Here is a 24,498-nt window from a genome sequence, read left to right as displayed (position 1 = left end):
ACTTTCTTACTGTGGAAAACGCGGTACCACGAAACAAGAAAGAACTACAAAGAAAAATGCTGGGCAACATAGTTAAATAAAGTCCTTCTTATTTATTGTGACAATTAAAAGCAGATTAAATGATAGCATTTCCTCTTAAATATATATCTTTATATAATGACCAGCTGATAAAAATCTGTGGCCCACATTATTTTTCTACATATTTAATCTAAAAATTTTAGGAAGGATGTACAGGTATGTATACATCTCCAAAGGTCACACTGAGTGAACCAACAAGTCAGATTTGCTCATGATGTGATAAGTGTGGAAGTTTTGCTTGCGTCAGGATAGAGAGAAAATGATATTGGATTGTTAACAATTTTTAAGGCTCTTTGGGGTGCAATACTTATTATATATATGTATGCATTTACAATGTTTTTTTGGGGGGGTTGTTTGTTTGTTTTTGTGCCTAAGGTCAGTTATTTAGGCCTTCAGTGGCAATGCCTTTGTGTTCCTAGAGTTTCATCTTGAAAGTAGTTTCGGCCTGAAAGAAAATAGAGTGACTGCATCAAGAATATCCAGAAATAAACAATATGGAAGTCATGATTGGCACGCTGCTGTGCTAGCTGCCTCTCTGGCTGTCTACAATCCATCTATCTACACCCCCATCAGTTTAGCTTCATCATGTATATGATGTATTATAAAGTTAAAGACTGCAGCAAACTTAAGTCTAAACAGTGAAGAAAATATGTCACTTGGGTTCACCATGTTACCTTTTTCCTAGGATAGAAACTCCTTCCCAGTGGCATAGAAAGGAGACCTGGCGACAGGTCCGGAAGGAGTTGGAGTGGTAAAGGGAGGTATGGCCAAAATATATTGAATCCACCTGTGAAACTCTCAAAGAAGAAAATTTTAAAGACCCTTCAAAAATTCCTGGCATAGTTGTGTACACCTTTAATCCCAGCAGTCAGGAGGCAGAGGTCAGCAGATCTCTACAAGCTTGGGGTCAACCTGGTCTGTATCATAAAGAACCTACCTCAAAAAAAATCTAGTGTCAACTGAAACGCATAATATTTAACGTGGCATTTGGTGAGTGTAATACAAATCTCTGTCGAGGTATAGAACACCACTCTCACTCCCTATCTAGAAAATTATTCATTTTCCTATCTAGTCAGTCATTATTCATTCCCCACAATGGCAAATATTCTTCTCCTCGATACACTATGTACACACACGTAGAGTTTTTAAAGACTTATTTGTGTTGTATCAGTATTGTTGAATGGTATTTCACTGTGTGAATCTATAACAATCTACATGTGAATTCTCCGCTCGATGGACACCTAAGCCTGGTCCAGTTTGGGCTATTGTGAATAAGCCTGTCCATGAATCTATGCACATATTTTCTGGATGTGTTTTCAGCCTCTTATGTAAAAATATATGGGAATAGAATTGCTTGGCCCTAATGTAATTTTCATTTTGATTATATAAGATACTTCGTATAATTTTATCACCCTCAAAAACATTGTGTGAAACTGGGCAGGCAGGTTAGACTCTGTGAGTTTGAAGCCAGCCTGGTCTACAGTGAATTTCAGATGGTCTAGGGTTACATAATTAGGTCCTGTATTTTTAAAAAAGCTCTAAAAAATAACAATAATAATATTAAATAGTATTTAGGCTTCATGACATAGTATAAGTAATATATTCTTGTCTCTAAAACTATTACAAAAAGATAATAAACAATTTCGTCTCTGGAGCCAGGTAACAAGCTGAACTCTCCCTTAGTTGATTTCTCTCCTTCATATAATTCCATCATTAAGCCGTCATCAGCACCATAAAACAATTAATTGCAATCCACCCTTGAACTTTGGCAAGGCTTATCTTGTCGATTTACAAAGCTGGTCAGAAGTGGATGCCCTTTGGAACCTAGCTATCCGCTCTTAACACACTGATATGCACACTGTAAGAAGCCATTCACAGTCCTCATACCTGTATAATCTAGGGCTATGAGGAGCTGGGTCAGTGAGTGTCCAGCAGTCCAGTGGCCACTGGCGATGAAGAACAGGGGGTTGCCTGCCTCTCAAACTCAAGACAATCTAATGAAGTCTCTGCTCTTTTGTCTTGCCTGCCCCCTCCCACATTCCTCCACCCCCTGCCATCATTTCCCGGGTTCTAGAAAGAAGTGCCTACAGAAGAGACAAAAATACATTACTTTTTCAGATCCTGCGCCGTACCCTACATTCACAGAGTTCTGCACAGGGTCAGGAAGTGATGAAATGAGAAACTCAGAGGCAAGTCGATCTTTGGGACTTGGAGGCCAACTTGACGTACATAGCGAATTCCAAGCCAGCCAGGTCTACACAATGAGACCTTACCTCAAAAAGGAGAAGTTTAGGGAGCCCCAACATCAGGATCCAGGTCTGACATCCTAAATGAGCAATGCTTCTGAATTAGGCATGGCCACACACTTCTCCTGTTTTTAACATCTACCAAATTCTAATAAGGTAGAATGACTGTCTAATTTCATCAAAATGATTAGATACACACATTCAACATCACCTCCAGGGAGCCAGGCCAGGTAGCCCACACTTTGAAGCCTAGCAATTTAGAGGCTAAAGCAGGAGGATTTCTGAGTTTAAAGTCAGCTTGTCTTGAAACAACAAACAAAAAACACACAGGACATAGAGGCAGGAGGGTCAGAAGTACACGGTCATTTTACATACAAGATCGAGGCTAGTCTGGACTACCAGGTCATTTTACTTACAAGACCGAGGCTAGCCTGGGCTACAAGATAAAAAATATTTCTTCATGTGTAGCAAACAGGTCACCTCGATCTTGTCAGGCTGACGAGCATGGAAGCAGCTGGGCTCCGGGGAGATGTGACTCCACCCTGTGAATAAATGAACTCTTTGAAAATCCTGCAAAGAGGAATTCTGCTGACACCCGGTCCCAAGCTGAAAATGGAGCTCAAGGGAATCTGAAGTTGGAAAGTCTGTGGAGATTGATTAGTTTTCAGTCACGGAACAATCCAGATCGCTTTGTTAGAGTAAAAATTTTTTAAATCCCCTAGAGTAAAGGGGATTTAAAAAATATTAAAATTTTAAAAATATTAAAGTCCCAGCATGAGAAGAGAGTGCCCATACTCAGGAGAGAAAAGCTTAAGGATCTAGGAAGGCACACCTCCGAGAGCTGCCAGCCACTAACGTTTCCTTCAGCAACATGAATGTCTACTGCCTGAAGAATTCCATGAGAGCAGCAAAGGACAAGCACAAACCCTTGGGTGGCTTCTAATTCTTCCAAGTTTTTATTTTGTCTTTTATAACCACAAATCAGTTTTAAAAGTGGTAGTGGCGCATGCCTTTAATCCCAGGACTTGGGAAGTAGAGACAGGCGGATCTTTATGAGTGCAAGGTCAGCCTGGTCTTCAAGAGCTAGTTTCAGCACAACTAGGGCTGTTACACAGAGAAACCCTGTCTCAAAAAAACAAACAAACAAACAAACAAAATATATATATATATAATACTATATTATCATAAATTATATTACATGTGATCTTATATATAACTATATATACATTATAAAAAAATTATATGTAATATCATATATATATTTATTTATAAAATTATAGATAATATCATATATTTTATAGAGATACAGGAAGTGATATTAAAATGAAGCCAGACAGGCATGATGGCACAAGCCTTTAATCCCAGTACATAAGAGGTTGAGGCAGAAGCATGACAAATTCCAGAAAAGCCTTCATGAGAGAGACAGAGAGGCAAAGACACAGATTGACAGTCGTGGTAGTTCATTTCTGTAACTCCACACTTGGGATACTAAAGCAGAAAGATTGCAGTAAATCTGAACCCAGTCTGGACTAATAGTGAGTTCCAGGCCAATCTGGCATGAAGCCTGAGATCCTGTTCAATAAATAAATGATAAATGAATATGAAATGTTGGAATAAAAAAAGCAATATTTATTTGGGTGAGAGTAGTCACTTTTTAATTTTTACTTTATTTTATTTATTTACTTTGAGGCAGGACCTCACAATGTAGCCCTGGCTGGCCTGAAACTCAATATCTACACCAGGCTAGTATCAAACTCATAACAGTCCTTCTGCCTTAGTCTTCTGAGTTTGGGACTAAAAGTGTGTGCCACCAAACCCTGCCCATCACTTTTAAAATAGCCACATGAGGGGCTGAAGAAACCACACAGTGTTTAGAACCACTTGCTTATCTTGCAGAGGACCTGAGTTCCATTCGTATCACAAGGGCCTATAACTCCAATTCCAGGATACCTAACTCCCTCTCCTGGCCTCCTAGGGCCCTGATAGCCACACACACACACACACACACACACAGAGAGAGAGAGAGAGAGAGAGAGAGAGACAGAGAGACAGAGAGACAGAGAGACAGAGAGACAGAGAGAGATAAATACACATAAAATGAAATACATTCCTTTAAAACACCGGTAGGCGGAGTGGAAGAGATCACTCAGTGATTAAGAACACTTGCTGCTCTTGGCGAAGATTCTAGTTAGGTTCCTAGAACCCACCAGGTGGCTCATAGTAGCCTGTAAGCCCAGCTCTAGGGGACCCAATTCCCTCTCTGGACTCCATGGCACCCACGGAGATACACACATCTACATTCACAAATGCCCATGCACACACACACACACACACACACACACACACACAAGTAATTAATTAATCGTGTAGACTAGATGGGATGACACACTTCGGGTCCCAGCACGTGGAAACCAGAGACAAGAGGATCAGGAATTCAAGCTCGTCCTTGCTGTGGCTTTACAGTAGGCCCGAGGCCTGGAGCTCCATGGCATTATACAGTATATATAGCTATATACTATATTAATAAGTATAGATTATATGTATTTAACACCCAATAGAAAAGTCATGGAGCTAATGAAATTTTAAAGCCAAATACAAACTGAGACTAAATTTTAAAAGAATCGTTTAACACACAAACCTACAAGGGCAATTCTCGACAGACGCAGGAAGAGAACTGAACAGCAAGGGCTGTGCTTGTTAAGAGTGCCAGGCTCCATTCACATGTCTCACTGCAGACAATCCTCCCTAGAACTCTGATAGCTGACTTTCTAAACAAACAGCTAACAATAGTGTGTGCTGCTCCTACAGGACAGAGAATCTCATTCCAGGCAGTGTTCTCAGCAAAACTTAAATGAAGGCACAGACCACTTGGTCTTTAACCCTGTGGGTGTGTATGTATAGGAAAACATCAAGCCGTCTCCCCTAAATATACATAATTTTTATATGCAATTATACATCAATAAAGCCAAAAATCTTGTGGGTGGCATAAATCTCAAAGAATTCCTGAAACATGGTAATAAGAGAATGATACAGAAAGATCTTAGATGGGCAGGATAGGTGGTTTTCATCCTGATAATATGAAATTAAGTGGAAATAAAGACTCTTGGAGGTGATGGTGCACACCTTTAATCCCAGCATTTGGGAGGCAGTAGCAGGCAGATCTTTGAATTCTAGGCCAGCCTGGTCTATAGTGCGTGTTCCAGGATAGTCAGGGATACACAGAGAAACTCTGTCTAAAAAAAAAAAATATTCTAGAGGTTGGATAAATGGATTTGTAGTCAAGAGAGTCTCCTAAAGGGAGGGAGGGAGGGAGGGAGGGAGGGAGGGAGGGAGGGAGGGAGGGAGGGAAAATGGAGGGAGGGAGGGAGAGAGGGAGGGAGGGAAGAAGAGAGGGAAGGAGGAAGGAAGGAAGGAAGGAAGGAAGGAAGGAAGGAAGGAAGGAAGGAAGGAAAGATCCAGTGGGTTCAGACTAACGGTAGATACAATATGAAAATAAAAATAAAAGCTGAGCATGGTGGAACATGTCTGCAAGCACAAAATCTGAAAGGCTGAAGTAGAAAGATCACAGGTTCAAAGCCAGTCTGATGTATATAGCAGGACTCTGCCTCACCAAACAAAACTAGGGACTGTAGGGTTAAATGGTAAAATAGATGACTCTGGGTTAAAAGCACTTGCTGCTTTTGCAGAGACCTCTGCTTCTGCTCCCAGCACCTATGTGGCAGTTCCAAGTTATCTGTACCTTCAGTTTCCAAAGGACTCTATGTTGTCTTTATTTGGGATACTACTGCTGTGATTAAACACCAAGTGTTGTAATATGGAGTGGCGGGGCTGTGTCCCCGGCACCCGGCTGCCCGCATGGCTAGCTTTACCCGAAATAATTACACGGAAACTGTATTCTTTTAAATACTGCCTGGCCCATTAGTTCCAGTTTCTTATTGGCTAGCTCTTACATATCGATCTAACTCATTTCTAATAATCTGTGTAGCTCCACAAGCTGGCTTACCAGGAAAGATTTTAACCTGCATCTGTCTGGAGTGGGAGAATCATGGTGACTGTCTGACTCAGCTTCTTTCTCCCAGCATTCTGTTCTGTTTACTCTGCCTACCTAATTTTATGTCCTATTAAAGGGCCAAAGCAGTTTCTTTATTTAACCAATGAAATTAACACAAAACAGAAGACTCTCCCCCCATCATTTCCCCTTTTTCTGTTTAAACAAAAAAGAAAGGCTTTAACTTCAACATAGTAACATTACATATAACAAAACAGTTATCAAGTAAGAATTATAGCTACAATATTTATATCTACTTTATCTTTTATCGTAACTAAGGAAAACTATAAGTAACCATTCTTCAACTCCATCAAAGACTCCAGAAGGATATAATATTACCTAAGCAAACAAGAAATCCAAAACTCTAGAAATGACAGAGACATCTCGCTGCCTAGACTAGACAGTCACCCAAAATTCCTCTGTACCATTGGGGCATCCATCTTCGTCCTTCAGGCCCATAGTATCCAGCAGACATTTCCACGAAGCAGGAAATTTCAAAGACAGTTCAGTCACTTTCTGCTGTGTCCTGCAGAACGTCTCGCAGACTCTCATGAGTCAGGAACCCTGAAAGACCATCTCACCTTTAGGCAAGTTCAGCAGTCCTCTCTTTGCGGGTTCTCTGTGTCCAGTTTATGCAACAGTCCAGGCAAGAACAGTTTCTTGCCCAAATGGCTATCAAACTCCATAAGAACCTCTTCAATGCCCATCTTCCTCTTGAAGTAGACTGGTGCCGCCAGGAGCAGACATGTCTCATTGTCATGAAAAGTCCTAAGTTATTAAAATATTTTAAATGCCATATTCTGCAGCCTTTGAGAGATATGAAGAATGCCTATCTGAAATATATCTCTATATATCTAGAAAATCTAAGTAACATGGCTACAAACTTGACTATTATTTATGATTATCTATCAACAACCTATATTTCCTAATTATACATTACATTTTAAAAATGAACTACACCATCACAACACCTTATTCAAGATCAGAAATACATATACATATAACAAAATTGACCTTAAAATCCATACCAATGCAAATTATTCATACCTATATCATTTCCCCCTTTAAATGTAAAAGAACATTTATAAACAATATTTTGGGAACATGGGCACAGTTTTTTCTCTCCAAACTGCTTCCTGCTGAATGGGGGTGCTGTTAATCAGATCATTTAGGGTGTAACCTGTGTGTCAGGTTTATCTCAGTTGGCAGTTGAGTGAAGTAATTTTTTGAGGGTGTTCACAGCAACTTTTTGGGAGGTCGTGGTCTATCATACCATATCGGGATAGAATCAATCCACAGGGTCTGGTCCTCTGTGAAAACAAAAGAAGACCCTCTCCAAAGCATCATATCCTTAGACCCAAATTTTGAAATCATAATACCCTTATATCCATTCTGGTTCAGCTTGGCAGCCCATGTAATGAAATGTTTCTCTGTACTTAGCTCCTTCACAGTCAAAAATTTTAAAGAAAACACAATGTACATAATCCAGACTCTCTGTGAATTTTCTATTTTTACGTAGCTTATTTTTCTTTATTTCTTTTAATCTATAACTATCTGTACTCTGTCTCTTTAAAGACTTTACCTTTTTTTTTAAACCATTAACTTTATTCTCTATATTCTTTTTCTTCTCTCTCTCAAGCCTACGTACATTCATCCAACAGTGTGGTCTTTTATGTCTGAATCTGTTTTATTGTAAATCTGTAACATTTTTTTACTATCCAACATGGAGCATTTCTTAAAATGTTAAGCAGTTCTTAAAAACTTAAGTTGCGCCATGTGGAGGTAATACGGTAATAAGGTACAGCCTGTTTCCTGCCCAGTCTAAACCTTAACTGCGCTGTTTTTATGGTAATTACGGTAGTTCCTGTCTGAGACCAGCACAGTTCATCATGGCGGAGCTGAGCAGCTCCTGCCTCAGAGCCATTTGGTGCCCCTGAGCCACACACAGTTCCAGGCACACAGTAGTCCACATTGCCATCAACCAAGCCATAGCACATTACTCCAAATGCTCCATTCAAAAGCTCTGTCTCCTGCAGGAGTCAGACAGAGATCGCAATGGCGGCACAGCCCAGAAAGCCGGCATTTTAAAACAGCCAGTTTTTTCCTGCTGCTGAGTCAGGACAATTTCTCTCTGTGGCACGCCACCCACAAACAGCAAAAAGCTGCGTTAAACTCTCTTTTCCTTATTTTTAAGCCTTCTCAGGTTTTTAAGTGGATTTAGTCCATCACGTTGGGCGCCACTCTGTTGTAATATGGAGTGGCGGGGCTGCGTCCCCAGCACCCGGCCGCCCGCATGGCTAGCTTTACCCGAAATAATTGCATGGAAACTGTATTCTTTTAAACACTGCCTGGCCCATTAGTTCCAGTTTCTTATTGGCTAGCTCTTACATATCGATCTAACTCATTTCTAATAATCTGTGTACCTCCACAAGCTGGCTTACCAGGAAAGATCTTAACCTGTGTCTGTCTGGAGTAGGAGAATCATGGCGACTGTCCGACTCAGCTTCTTTCTCCCAGCATTCTGTTCTGTTTACTCTGCCTACCTAATTTTATGTCCTATTAAAGGGCCAAGGCAGTCTCTTTATTTAACCAATGAAATTAACACAAAACAGAAGACTCTTCCCCCATCAACCAAGACCAAAAGCAACTTGGTGGAGGAAAGGGTTTATTTGGCTTATACTTCCATATCACTGTTCATCATTGAAGGCAGTCAGGACAGGAACTCAAGCGGGATAGGAACCTGGATGCAGGAACTGATGCAGAAGCCATTGAGGAGTGCTGGATATTCCCTTGCTCCCTGTGGATTGCTCAACCTGTTTATATAGAACCCAGGACGTCCAGTCCAGGTATAGCACCACCAACAATGGACTAATTAATAAAATGCCTTATAGGCTTGGTGAAAGACCAATTTTATGAAGACAGTTTCTTAACTGCGGTTTTGTAGGGACCTCAAAGCTGACTCAGGACATCCCAAGAACAAGTTTTCAGCACGCAGGAGATTTGTTTGTCCCAGAGGGACAGAGGGCGGGGATAAGTAACATAGACAGGAGAAAGAGGATGAGGAGGAAGAAGAAGGGAACAAGGGAGAGTGGGAAGAAAGTAAGAGAGAGAGGGGTTAGGAATATTTGTCCCAGAGAGACAAAGACTGCCTCTGGATAGAGAAGAGACATAGGCAAATGGCAGTTTATAAAGACAAAAGGGGAAACCCTGTGTTAGGATGATGTGTTTAATTTTAATTGGGGGTGTTAATTAGGTGGGCCAAAAGAGGGTTTTTTGATTGCTAGACTTCAATACTTTGATAGCTGAACGTTGGCAGTCAGCCTCAGGAGAGAGAAGTGGCTAAATAATGTGCCTAGCTTTAGGGATATAATCTCACAGTTTTTATCAAGGTAGAGGGAATGGCGGTAGGGCAAGGCCTGCTGGAGCCTTGTTTGCTACACTGGAGCCAGCTAAGGCCCTTGATGTTTCCTCCTCTCAGAAGGCTCTGGCTTGTGTCAAGATGGCATAAAAATATTTAGCACAGACGCCCTCTTCTAACCGCTACTGACATTGCATACAAGCATTTGAGCGGGCAAACACTCATAACACATAAAATAAATAAGTAAAAAAATACTAGAAAAAAATGGGGTCTGGTGTGTACTCCTGTTGGTAGATCACTTACGTAGCATGCATAAAGTTTAGGGTTCAGTTTCCAGCACTGAATAACCTAGCATATTGGAACACACTCCAGAGGTAGAGCAGGAGGATCCAAAGTTCAAAGTATTCCTCATATACATAGCCACGTTCATGGCCAGCCTTTGACTATTTCTAAAAAAGTAGTATGCACTAGAGAGATGTCTCAATAGTTACGAGCACAGGCTGCTTTTCTAGAGGACTTGAGTTCAATTCCCAACACCCTTTCTTACTCTAGTTCCAAGGGATCAGACACCACCTTCTGGTCTTTGTAGGTACCAGGAATGTATATGGTATACAGACATACGTGCAGGCAAAACACCCACACATATAAAATAAAATATTTTTTAAAGGAAACAATAAACAGACATATACGGGGTTATGGGTAGAAGGAGAAACTAAAAGGCAAGGGTTGTTCAGCTGAGATCTTTGCAAGTCGACCTAACCCAAAACATGGTCTTTCCTGTTTTTAATTGATTGTTCTACTTTAGATAAAACAGGAAATAAAAGAGAGAAAGCATGGGAAGAAAATACAGAATTGTGTCATCTGGGAGATGTTTGTTTAGAAACCAGGAAGGAAGCCCCAGTGGTTTGTTAAATCTTCATAAGAAGGTGGCTTTCTACCTCCGTGCTCGGGAACCAAATGGTAACGGTTGCACGGAGGAGATTTCCACTAGTCTGAGAAAAGTCCCTAACAAGCAGGATCGTTTGGATTTAGTGTTTTGAGTTTGCTGGTGTTGAGCCGCTGTGCTAGGGAAATCCAAGCACAAGCAGGGTACTGTTCTAACAAAATCTTCGAGGGAGAATTCAGTGATTGCGTGGTACTGGAGATAGCTTCCTTGTCTTTGTCTCTGCTGTAAGACAAAGCCACCTAAGAGCAAAAGGGTTGATTTTGGCTTAGAGCCCCAGAGGGACACAGTTAATGACAGGCAGAAAATGCATGGGGACAGGAGCTTTAGGTGAGCAGGTCACACTGCTTGTAGTCAGAAGAAGAAAGAGCGGGAAGTAGAAAAAGGATAGAAAGCTTCAAGCCCCGCACCTACGATGCACTTCCTCCAGCAAGGTTCAAGGCCTTCCGCTGTGAAGTGAAGTACCCACTCCAGCAAGGCGGCAGCTTCTAAAGGTTCTATAACCTTTTCAAAATGCTTCAACAGCTGGCGACCAAGTATTTAAACATATGAGCTTATGCCATGCATTCTACATTCAAACCATAGCAAGAACTTTTAATATTTTTCCCACACCTGAAATTTTATTTAGAGGAAATTTCTCATGGATGAAATGGCATTTAAGTGGGAAGACATGTATGGAATTGTCCAAAGGCCAGGGAAATTAGTCAACATTTAGGAACTAAGGATGTTCTACACTCTAGTTGGTAACGTGCTTGCCTGGTGTGCACAAGGCCTTCCGGTAGCATGTAAACAGGTATGGTGATGCTGCCCCAGAGAGCACAGCAGAGGGATGAGGAGGAAAGCCTTAGCTACAGAGTGAGTTTGAGGCCAGCCTAGGTGACATGAGACGCTGTGGGGGAGAGGATATAAAGGGAGAGGAAGAGAGATGTGGGAAGTTAAAATGGTGGGAAATAGGAGCTAGAGAGATGGCTCAGAGATCCAGAGCACTGTTGCTGTTGCAGAAGGCCAGGGTTCAATTCAGAAAACTCACATAGGGCTCTCAGTTGGCTGTAACTCTAGTTCTGGGTGATCTACTGCCATCTTCAGGAAACTCACATAGGGCTCTCAGTTGGCTGTAACTCTAGTTCTGGGTGAACTACTGCCATCTTCAGGCCTCTACAAAAACCCTGCAAAGCACCTATACGCATAAAACAAAATCATAATTTTTAAAATTTTAATGTGAAGTAGAAGTCATAGTCATTTCTATTCTACAGCTGAAAGTTCAGACAGGGAATAAATTATTAGACGGTGAATAGACAACTCTAGAACACCCGCATATAGACAAACATGTGGTGTTTTCTCAGAGATGAAAAAGATTATATTTTATAGCCCTCTCCTCTTTGCTTTCTGACTATGGATACGTGGCCAGGTGCCACATACTCTATCCGCCATAATGGACTATGTCCCTTCAACAGTGAGTCCAAATCAAGCCTTCCCTTAAAAAGAGAGAGGTTATGGTTGAAAGCCTTGTTCTGCAGACAGCGGTCATCCCACGACAGAAACCTGTACCGCTTCCACATCCTCACAGACACAGCAGAAGGACACCCACTTAACGGCAGTCAGTGCTCATGGAGCAGGTGTGTTCGTGAGACATTTGTCCCAGAAAGAGGACAGAGGAGGGAGCCAGGAAACAGCATCATAATGGGTTAGTGCCAGTCTGTGCGTTAGCTGAAATCTGAGAGAATATCTGTACTCACTACAGCTTTTCTTCCCAAGGCCGTTGAGAATGAGGAAGAGACATACATGGATCTAATCTCCATGGGAAATAGAAAAAGACAAGGTCTCCTGAGTAAACTGGGAGCAAGGGGATCATGGACGAGGGTAGAAGGAGAAGGAGGAGGAAGGGAGAGGAACGGAGAAGAATATATAGCTTAATAAAAACAATTTAAAAAGAAAAGAAAATGAGGAAAAGAGAGGTGGTGACGCAGGCCTTTAATCACAGTACTTGGGAGGCAGAGGCAGGCAGGGCTATGCAGAGAAACCCTGTCTCAAAAAAAGAAAGAAAGGAAGGGAGGGAGGGAGAAAAAAGAAAGAAAGAAAATGAAGAAGAAGAAAGAGGAAGTGTTCACATGAATTCACATGAATTTTTTTCTCTTTTTTTCCTCCATGCCTGTCATTTTCTGATGTGGCCAGATGTTAGAATTCAAATACCAAAAACATTCCTTGGTAACCAGAAAGTTTACCTATTTGCTTGGGTTGTGAATGAGCTCTTTACTTGAACACTGGCAAATGTTTTCTTTGGGTTAAGGCATTCATTTTACCAGGTACCAGGGCCCTCAGTGCACACACAGAGCATTTACACAAGGAAGGAGACTGGATAAGAAGGGCCTGTTCCTCACAGTCCCCACGCCATCACTCTAAGGTGCCACATCACAGAAAAGCAGGGCGCGTAGTGTGAGAGAGAAAGGGAAGGGACAAAGGAGAAGGGCATAGCCCTCTGGAGAGAGGACAAAGGAGAAGGGCATAGCCCTCTGGAGAGAGGACAAAGGAGAAGGGCATAGCCCTCTGGAGAGAGGACAAGAGTAGGAAGGACGCCGCTGGGACTGGGAGACCCTGAGGCCATTTTCCAAGCGAACGTCCTGTCCTCTGGTTGAGGGGTCAGCATGCAGTAGTCTGACTGGTCTCACCTAGACTTCTGAGCCCACATTTCCATCCCCTTGAAATTCAGGTTTCTACACTGAGCTGTTTGTTCATGGGCTTCTCTCACTGACTGAGTCAGGGAAGATTCACGGAAATTTTTACTACAGGCCGAGATGCAGTTCAGGGGTAGTGTGCATCAAGCCTTGGGTGTGAGCCTCAGAGCATACAGCAGACATACAGCAGACATGGTTGTGCAGACCTGTAATCCCAACACCCAGGGAATGGAGGCAGGAGACTCAGCTCAAGGTCATAAAAAGCATGAGACACTGTCTCAAGGAAAAAGAAGTAAGAAAAAGAAAAAGAGAGGAAGGAAGGAAGGAAGGAAGGAAGGAAGGAAGGAGGGAGGGAGGGAGGGAGGGAGGGAGGGAGGGAGGGAAGGAAAGAAGGAAGGAGGGAAGGAAGGAAGGAAGGAGGGAAGGAAGGAAGAGACCTGTGGTCATGGAGTGTTAGTTCATGGGCAGTGCAGACAAACAACGAAACCCAGTGGATCATCAGCTCTGTAATGACAACTAACCAATGTCAAACCCAGTTTCAACTAGAGCACAGGAAAAACAACTTACTTGCAAAAAATAATAATAATAAACCAGCATATGGAGTATACAACCCAAGGGAAAAAAGAGCTGCTTTTCAGATGTTCCACAAGAATTTCGAGAAACACCGTCTTTGTATTTAGACAATTTGTGTGTGTGTGTGTGTGTGTGTGTGCGCGCGTGCGCGCATGTGTATGTGTGCATGTGTGTGTGTGTGTGTGTGGTATGTGATATGTGATATGGTATGTGTGTGGTCTATATGTGGTATGTGCCTATGTGGTGTGTATGTGATATGTATATGTGTGTGGTGTGTATGTGATATGTATGTATGTGTGGTGGATACATGTTTGTGTGGTGCATATGCATGTGTATGTGATATGTATGTGGTGTGGGTATGTGAGTTGTGTGTATATGTGTTTATATTTGATGTGTGTGGTGTTTGGGAGGTATATTTTGTATGTGTAGTGTGTGTATGGCATGGGGGTGCAGTACGTATGTGAGGTATATGTGTGTGGTGTGAGTATGTGGTGTGTATGTATGTTTGTGTGAGTATGTGGTATCTATGTGCAGTGTCTCTGGTGTGCGTGTGTGTGCAGTGTGTGTATGTGTATGTGGTATGTGTGTGGTCTGTATATGGGAAGCTGTGGCGTTGTAGCGTGTGTATGGGTGTGTGGTCTATAGTGTGTGTGGTATGAGTATGTGGTGTGTATGTATGTGTGGTGTAAGAGAGTGGTATGTGCATGTGTAATGTGTGTGTGTTGTGGGTACATGGTATGTGTGGTTTACACACTGGAAACTGAACGCAGGACATCACATATGCTAAGCACATGTTCTGCCACCGAACTGTATCCCGGCCTCGAGAGAGTACATGCTGACTAGTTCCCACACCTTGACAGTCGTGGTAAGAGTGTCTCTGTAGGATTAAGGGCATGGTGGGGAGAGTGCCTGCCCAAGGGCGTTGTCCGTCTGACGTAATCAGGCTCCTCATTCAGAAGTGGAAAGAATCTGACACTGTCGCTACTGTGTGGTATCATCTTCACACAGCTTTCCACTGAAAGGGGGAAAAATGTTATTTTACTGGAATTACAGCCCAGGAGATGCTGGAGTAGAAAGAGCTCACTGTGGCCTGTATCCAAAGGGTGACAGCGGTTATCTCCGCCCACAACACCTACACTAACACCATTGTTTCAGCTAAGGGGCAACTCAGCTGTAAAGCGCTTCCCAGCAGACACAAAGCTCCAACCACTAAGTTAATAATAGACAATAGAATATTATACAAAGCCAGGCATGCAGGCACACACTTGTAATCCTAGCACTGGGAAGCTGGGGCAAAATAAGCACAGTAAGTTCAAGGCCTGCCTCGACTGTGTGGCATGAGCCTGTCTCACAACAAGCAAGCAAAAGTGGGGTTTGGTTTTGTTGTTGTTTCGTGGCTTTTTGTTTTGTTTGCTTGTTTGCTTGCTTGCTTGCTTGCTTGCTTGCTTGCTTGCTTGCTTGCTTGCTTGCTTGCTTGCTTGCTTGCTTGGAGACAGGGTCTCACTTCGTAGCCCAGGCTAGACTGGAACTCACAGAGATCCATCTGCCTCTGTCTCCCGAGAGCTGGGATTAAACTCATGCAGCACCACACTCAGCAAGCAGGAGTGTTAATCCCAAGAACGGAATGAAACTGTGGGACATGTAAGGCCCTTTGACATCAGCATGTTGCACCACAGAGGCACAGTACAGCATCCCTGAATTCAGCCATTCTTCCTTCTCTACCCTTCAGCATGCAGACGCCAGTAGGTGGCGCCACAGATCTCTTTACTTGTCTTTTCCCATTTTCCTGTGTATTAGCAATAAATGTAAGTTCTGGTTTCTGTAACTTTGTAGCAGAATTAATAATCTTCACAGCCTTTGAAGAAGTAGGTTAATACATCAAGTTTTGAAATGCTGATAAGTTAGAAGATGTGCGTGAGCATGTTTCTCTGCTAGCCATGGGGTTAACATTCCCGCGCTCAACTCACAATTCTGTGGGTTGGTTTTGCTGGTGAGCCTCATCTCCTCCCCTCTTTCCTGAATGAGTCTTGGGTCCCTCTGCTCCCTCATATAGCCAGTAGAATGCCCACATTCCCCTTCATGTCCTTCAGAGTAGATCTTGGCTTTGTTTCTTCCCTTTTTCTCCTTTTTTCTAAATTTCACTATTGCTAAAATATTAGCACAGAGCTACAAAACCTCACACTGAGATGTTTCCCCATTGCCATTTGTCCTTCCTCTATCCTGCATGTGAAGATGCAGCTATTATAAAATCAGCTTCAGTCTGTCTGATCCTACTGAGGATCTGTGTTCACTTTAACAGGGCAGTGAAATGACTCAGAGGGTAGAACACTCACAAGATTCATGACCTGAGTTGCTCCCTGGAACCTGTGGAAAGGTGAAGAGAGAACAGACTCCACAAAGTTGTCCTGGGACCTCCATACCTGTGCTGTGGCACGTACATGTGCGCGCGCACATACACACACACACACACACACACATCACCACCACCACCATTCTGAGCCTTCTTTGAAAAAAATGTTGGAATTTTGAGCATGGTGGCACACACCCTTAATCCCAGCACTTGGGAGGCAGAGGCAGGTGGATCTCTGTGAGTTCGAGGCAGCCTGGTCTACAGAGCTAATTCCAGGACAGACAAGGCTACACAGAGAAACTCTGTCTCAAAAGAAGAAGAAGAAGAAGAGGAGGAGGAGGAGGAGGGGGGGAGAGGAGGAGGAGAAGAAGAAGAAGAGGAGGAGGAGGAGGAGGAGGAGGGGGGAGAGGAGGAGGAGGAGGAGGAGAAGAAGAAGAAGAGGAGGAGGGGGGGAGAAAGAGGAGGAGGGGGAGAGGAGGAGGAAAAGGAGGAGGAGGAGGAGGAGAAGAAGAAGAAGAAGAAGAAGGAGAAGAAGAAGAAGAAGAAGAAGAAGAAGAAGAAGAAGAAGAAGAAGAAGAAGAAGAAGAAGAAGAAGAAGAAGAAGCAGCAGCAGCAGCAGCAGCTGGAGTTTTGTGTAGTGACGTCCTGCTCTCCATGTAGCTGCAGTGGGCCTTGAACTCCTATCTTCCTGCGTCTGCCTCTCAAATACTAGGATTATAGGCATATATCATGGTACTGTCCTGTCTTATTTTAAAAATCATTTAAAAATTGCATTTATTTTAATTTTGTCCATATTTTCACTCCAGATTTTAAAAAGTGGGAGGAGGGTGCTGGCGCGGTGGTTCAATAATCCTAGCAGTAGGAAAACAGAGGCGAGGTAGATCTCTGTGAGTTCAGTTCAAGGTCACCTTGATCTACAGAGTAGTTCAGGCTAGTCGAGGCTATGAAGTGAGACAGTATGAGAGAGAGAGAGAGAGAGAGAGAGAGAGAGAGAGAGAGAGAGAGAGAGAGAGAGAGAGAGCTTTTACTTCCAGTCCACAATCTCATCTACAGAATATGTTGAGATCACCTGAATTCCACACTGAAATGAACCTGAGGCCTTAGGAAAGAGACTAACAAATTCCTCCTTACACAGCAGATAAAACCTTTGAGGTGGTTTCTGGTGGGAAGATGTGCCTCTCTTTCTCTAGGTGTCTGCAGAACTCCCCTAGACTATTGGCAGTGTTCTGAACTGTTGGGATTTGTCTAAAATACACAGAAAGACAGACTGCAGTTGTTCCAAGCAGGATAGTCTACAACTGTGTGCGTGTGCATGCATGTGTGACTGCGTGCAAACACATGTGTCTTAGTTAGGGTTCTATTGCTGTGAAGAGACACCATGACCGCAGCAACTCTTAGAAAGGAGAACATTGTGGCTGGCTTACAGTTCAGAGAGGTAGTCCATTATCATCACGGGGTGATGGCATGCTGGCATGCACACAGACAGGGTGTCAGAGCAGGAGCTCAGAGTTAATACATTTTAAATCGAAGGGAACAGGAAGTGAACCGAACTAAGTGCAGCTTGAGCAAAGGAGACCTCAGAGCCCATCCCGGCAGTGACACACTTCCTCCAACAAGGCTATACTTCCTAATAGTGTCACTCCCTTTGGGGGCCATTTTCCTTCAAACCACCACAGTGTGTGTGTGCTTGCATTCTCACAGAGACCAAGGACACTGGGTCTTCCTCCATCACTTGTCTCCTTAGTCCTTGTAGCCAGCGTCTCTCACTGAACCTGGAGGTAGGCTGTCAACCACCAAATGCCCTGATCCTCCTGTCTCCTTCCCCCACAGTGCTGGGGTTATAGGTTCGTGCACTGTCACACCAGGCTTCTTTCTGCTTTTTAAGATTTTTATTGTTTTCATCATGTGACCGATGGGAGTGTGTGCATGGGAGTGCAGGCACCTGGGGAGGCCAGCAAAGGGAGCCAGGCCCTGGAGCTGGAGTTACAGACAACTGAAAGCCACCTGACTAGGGCTAGGAATCAAACTTGAGTCCTTTGGTAGTGCAGTACATACTCTTAACCACTGAGCCATCTCTCCAGTCCCAGTGTTACAATTTTTCCTAGGGAACTCTCTCCTATCTCTATATTTGTGGCCTAACTTGAAGTCTGAAATTAGTATTTTTCTAGTTGAATTGTTAACATCCAATCTTTATTTGGTTTCAGGTTCAGATTTGTGATTTAACCCAGCAAGGATTGCTAAAAAAAAAAAAAAAAAAAAAAAAAGATAAGTTTCAGGGTTGTAGCATGACAGGCCACTTGTTGGGGTTTCTGTCCCGTCCGGTCCCCCAGCCATTTTAGTCCCAGAGAAAATCACACAGAGGTCTCCATAAAATTATAAACTTGGGATTTTTACACACACACACAAATACCTTTAATTATATATTTGCATCTATTTGCCAGGTCATTTCTCCCCTTAAAGCAAAGACATTTTACTCTGAACCTGTATATAGTCAGAGCAGATGGATGCCAACCTTATTACTTCAAAAGATCTAAGAGGGACTGGAAACGTGGCTCAGAAGTTAAAAACACTTGTTGTTCTTCCCAAGAACACAAATCAGATCTTAGCACCCACTTCTGGCAGCTCATAGGTGCCGGACTCCAGTTCCAGGAGAACCAATGCCCTCTTCTGACCTCCAAGAGCACCCTAATACACATATAAATAATTAGATAGATGATGATAATAGATAGATAGACAGATAGATGATAGATAGATAGATAGATAGATAGATAGATAGATAGATAGATAGATAGATAGATAGATGAATGGATGCTAGATAAAACAATATTTTATTGAAAAAATAATAAAATATAATAGGGCAAGTGAGATGGCTCAGCAGGTAAAGGCACTGGCAACATAAGCCTGAGAGCAAGAGCTAAATCCCCACAACTACATACATGTTCAAGGAGAGAACTGACTCCACATACGTGCCACAGCACAGGCATTTACAGACACATCATCCACACATGCGATAGTAAATAATAAGAAGTAAGGTGGATCTGTTTTTACTAAGCTTCAAAACAAAAAGTCTTACAAAAATGTGTGATCATAGGCTTCAGATCCCTGTGTCCTTTTCCTATTTGTGCAAAGCAAATTTGAGTTAATCATGCCAAATTAATATGTAAAACATACACAACACACACCGTTTCTTTTTTAAAAGGTTTATTTCTTTTGGTTTTATGTATATGAGTGTTTTGTCTTCGTGTGTGTGTGTATACCTTGTGAAAGCCTGGTGCCTGAAAAGGGCAGAAAAGGGTGTCATATCCCCTGGGGTGAAATTCCAGACAGTTGTGAGCCACCATGTGGGGGCTAGGAACAAAATCCAGGTCCTCTATAAGAGGAGCAAGTGCTCCTAACCACTGAGCCATCTCTCCATCCTCGTATTCTTGGTTTATGTTTGTATGCTTGCTTTTGGTTTGGGATAGATATGTTTTTTATACAGAATTTGGGCTCTATAGACTAGCCTGGTCTCAACTCACAATTATCCTACGTGGGCCACCCTAATACTAAAATGACAGCCGTGTATCACCACACCAAGCCATACTTCATTTTCACCAAGGCCAATTAAATCGCTCTGGGTACATGGGTGCTTTGATAAGTTTTAGCATATGTGTTCGGTTCTAAAATAATAATTGCTGAGCAGTTCTCTGGATTACGGTGTCCCTAAGACGATGTTTGTTTCCTACTGTAGGTGAAAACACCTTTGGGCTTCCATGGAGCTTCCATTCACCAACCTGGAGATGGCGTTCATTTTACTGGCCTTCTTCATCTTTTCTTTGTTTTCTCTGGCTTCCATCTACACCAATCCTAACGAAAGGAATGAAGGTAAGACAGAAAAGAGAGGGAGAGCCCTTTGTGGCCACTGTCTGTCTTTTCCTTCACAACCATCTTTCTTTGTGACTGGATTTGCTTTTGTTTCCATTCTGTGTATGAGAATGAGTATGTTTGGTTTTATGGTTGGGGTGTGTGTGTGTGTGTGTGCATGTGAATTTATGTGTGCATGTGTGTGTGTATATGTGTGCATTTGTGTATATGTGTGCATGTGTGTTTATGTGTGCATGTGGGTGCAAGCATAGGCGTGTGTGTGCATGTTTGTTATGTGCTTTTATGTGTGTACATGTGTGTATGTGAGTTTATATGTGTATGTGTGTTTCTGTGTGTGTGCATGTGCATGTATGGGTATGTGTAAATTTGTATGTGTTTGTGTGCATATGTGCATCTGTGTGCGTGTGTATGTATGCATATGTGTGAATTTGTGTGTGAGTTTATGTGTGTGTGCGTGCGTGTCTGTGTGTGTGGTTTTATTTAAGTGTGTATGCTGGGAAGAAAAAGCATTCAAATTTTTTTTTTAATTCTCTTCAGCCTCTGGAATGTAGCTTAGTTGTGGCTGGGAGATAGCCAGCTGCTGGAGGGCTTGCTACCCCACTGGAAGCCCTAAGAACTGCAGACACCAGTTGTGGCAGCACATATCTGTAAACTATCACTCTGGAGGTGGAAGCAGGGGGATCAAGGGTTCAAGATCCAGCCTGGGACACAAGAAACTCTGTCTCAAAAATGAATTAGTTCTCATTAAAGCTCAAGAATACATAAAATGAAGATATAGTTTAAACCCCAATGCCATGTTTTTGCCAATAATAGCAGGTGTTGAAAAGGAGGCATATGAATGTGTTAGCTGGTCCAGACGTCACCAAGATCCATGCAAAATAAATAATAACTCAGGGAACATTTTTGAGACCAAAAAGTTATACATGTATGTATAAATACATGCCAAAAACATTTTAGATATTTCTAGAGAATAAGATAAAATCATAAACAAGTTATGATTGTAGATGTTTGTTTGTTTTGAGTCAAGGTCTCACATGTAGCCTTGACTGTCCTGGAACTTACTACATAGACCAAGATGACTTTGAACCCATAGGGTTCTTTACCTCACCAGTACTGAGATCAAAGACATGTGCCAACTTGCCTGCCTGTGCTTACAGCAGTTTGTTTTGTTTTGAATTTTTATTCTTTTATGTGTATGAATGTTTTGCCTGTATGTATGTGAATGTATGCATGTGGGCTTAGTACATGCCTGGTGCCCGAGAAGGTTCAAAGAGGCACTGGACCCCTTGAACTGGTGTTACAGATGGTTCTTAGACCTTGAATGAGGGCTAGGAACTGAACCCGGGACATCCGCAGGAACAGCAAGCTCTCTAAAGCACTGAGCCGTCTCTCCTGCTCTTTCCCATTTGTGGATTTTAACCAAACTTTTTTCATAGACTCTTGTCTGTGAGAAGTACTGTCTGTGAAATAGATGATGTCTCATAGACATGCAATGGTGAACAACGGATTAGAACACGAGGGGCCCACGAAATACATACTCAGCTTCCTGCCAAAATCTTCAGTGGGAATCCTAACTGGAGTCTGTAAAGCCTTGTTCTTGTTTCACAAATTGCTTGGATTGTATTTGTTTAAAATGGATTTGGCTGACAGAGTTAGGCCAAAGAAGCATTTACTCTAACTGGGTAATAATGTGTTTCCCTCATATGGTGGTGACTTTGGGACTGACATAGCCTTCCATGTTGTCTTAAACCAAGACTATGTCATTGCTTCCTTACCATCACTAACCTCCAGCTCCACATTATGGACCAATCCAGAAGACTGGAAATCAAATTTTTGGTCTCAGTAGTCAAACACCTAGCCAAAATTGTGAGTCTGTATTTCCAAAGCAAAAAAAGGTAAAACCAATAATGCCTGTTGTGTGTGTGTGTGTGTGACATTTAATTAATTAATTTTATTTACCTATTTATTAAGATGGGGTCTTACTATTGTAGCCCTGATGGCCTGGAACTCACTTCCTGGACCAGACTAGTCTTTTGTTTTGGTTTTTTGGTGTTTAAGTTTTTCGAAACAGGGTTTCTCTGTGTAGGCCTGGCTGTCCTGGAACTCACCCTATAGATGAAGCTGGCCTCGAACTCACAGAGATCCACCTGCCTTTGACTCCTTAGTGCTGGGATTAAAGGTGTGTGCCACTACACCCTGCTTACTTATTATTTTCAAGATAATATTTAATACTTTGAAAATTTCATGCATATATCCAACACCTTTACATCACTTCCCCTCCAACTTCCCATGGACGTCACTCCAACAGATTCTCTCCCACCATCATGTCTTTTTTCTTTCATTTCGGAGCCACTGGGGCCAGTTACTACTGCTCATGTGTGCATGGATATGGGCTCATCGGGTCATCCAGTGGCCATGCCCACATCCGGCAGCCACCAACTGTCAACAGTGTTTCAGCTAAGGGCGGGGCCTGAGGTGCCACAGCAAAACCCATCATTTTGTGTGCTAAGTTTAAAAATTAATTTTTAAAAATACATTTTGAGGTTGATGGTGTAGAGTGTTCACCTAGGAAGCACAAGGTTCTAGACTAAATCTCCAGTACCACATAAACCAGGGGTGTCTGTAGACACCAGTAATAACACTACGTGGGAGACAAAGGCAGGAAGATCAGAGTTACCCAAAGTTTTATAAAAAGTTTACGGCCAGTGTTGGCTGAAGATCTTAGGTCAAAAACAACAAAAATTAATAAATAAAAAGTAGAAAAACAAACTAAGCTTCCTGTACACAGTTATACATTCAATGACCATTTATCATCCAAGAAATTAGACACCCACTATGATCTCTAAGCCTAACGCAGGAGAGAAAGGTAGACAATGCTGATCACTACTCAAGCTCTGTGCTTGAGGAAAACAGCTGCACCTCAGATACAGCCCCCACTCTTTTCTTTCCTGAAAACCCTGCCCCCCGTGTCCCACAGCAGCACGGCTTTGTCTGGAAGAACTGCGTGTCCCCATTCTTAGAGAAGACTCACTGTCGTGGCTCTGGGCTGCAAGAGCCTCCTGAGGACCTCGAGTTTACCTGATACCGGCACAAGCAGGCCTCTCCACCTTGTCTCAAGCAGTTGGCACTGGCTCCACACACTCCAGCTCTTTGTCTTACAGTTGTTGAGACTGAGATTAGAACTGTTTGTCCCTCTGAAGCTAGCGGGAGATGAAGATAAATGCTTCCTGGGAGGCTGACTGAAGGGTCATTCTTGAGATGGCCGTGGACCCAGGAGTCGGTCACTCATCTGGAACTCCGATATGTCTCTCCCTAACAGGCTCAGAGAAAACTACCCGCTGGAGTTGGGTGGCTTTGAATCTGGGGTGCTGCCCACATGGCATTTGGCTGACTCGAGTCAATGTCTCTATTTGTTCTTTCATGTTTTTTCTCTTTTACCTCTCTCCTTTCTTTCACAAAAATACGGCTCCTCTTTATGATCCCCTCAAAATGGGCATGTTAGATCACATAGCTTCTTAGTTGGGTTACAAGTATTGCATTTTTTGAGGAAAGAGGTAAATGTTCAGTATAAGAATCTCACTAGGAGGCCGGTGAGATGGCTCAATGGGTAAAGGTTCCTGTCGTCATGCCTGGGGACATGGGTTTGATTCCTGGGACTCACATAGTAGGAGAGAGGTGACCTCTGACCTATAAACGTAGGCATGCCAGCTTATGCATGTGCGAGCTCTCTCTCTCTCTCTTCACACACACACACACACACACACACAATTTTAAAAAAGAATCCCTCTAAAAAACCATAACTCAGTGAGAACAGAATACAGAATTTAGTGACGAAAGTCCACACCTGGATCCTTTCTGCTCATGATCCATGCGTGATCAGTGTCCGCTGTGAGAGAAAACAGATTGTAAAAGATTAGATGAAATGAAATTATTGGCTCATCAGAGGCATTTGTTGCCAAGCTTGAAGGCTTGAGTTCCAATCCCAGGGTCCTCATGCTGAAAAGACAGAATCAGCTCCTGCAAGTTGCTCTGTGACCACCATATGCATATGCCACACATGTGCTTCAGTAAATATAATAAAAATATTTCAAATTAACCAGGTAGTGGTGGCACACACCTTTCATCCCAGCACTCAGAGAAGCAGAGGCAGGCAGATCTCAGCGAGTTTGAGGCCAGCCTGCTCAATAGAGTAAGTTCCAGAACACTCAAAGCTGCACACAGACACGCTCTCTTGAAAACAAAACAAACAAAACCAAAATAAAATTAAAGGCTTTATCTTCACTGAATCATTTCCTTGAAAAAAATGTCAATAACAAACAAAACAGGTAAAGCAATATTTTATACAAAATAAGATAATTTTATACTC

General features: G+C 42.6%; 1 protein-coding gene across 1 annotated transcript in view; it reads left to right on the top strand.

Annotated features, from left to right (window-relative positions):
- The window catches only part of Smim31 (small integral membrane protein 31), a 29,619-nt gene that overhangs the window by 674 nt on the left and 4,447 nt on the right, over window positions 1-24,498 (top strand). Inside the window, exons 2-3 of the mRNA XM_075984661.1 lie at window positions 16,218-16,292; window positions 19,999-20,155. Of these exons, the coding sequence (XP_075840776.1) occupies window positions 20,021-20,155 (135 nt within the window). The 5' untranslated portion in view covers window positions 16,218-16,292; window positions 19,999-20,020. The remainder of the gene's footprint in view (window positions 1-16,217; window positions 16,293-19,998; window positions 20,156-24,498) is intronic.

Source organism: Microtus pennsylvanicus, chromosome 9 (genome assembly GCF_037038515.1).
Source record: "Microtus pennsylvanicus isolate mMicPen1 chromosome 9, mMicPen1.hap1, whole genome shotgun sequence".
Classification (NCBI taxonomy): Eukaryota; Metazoa; Chordata; class Mammalia; order Rodentia; family Cricetidae; genus Microtus; species Microtus pennsylvanicus.
Note: the sequence above shows the minus strand (reverse complement) of the source record. Positions and strands in the feature narration are given on the sequence as shown.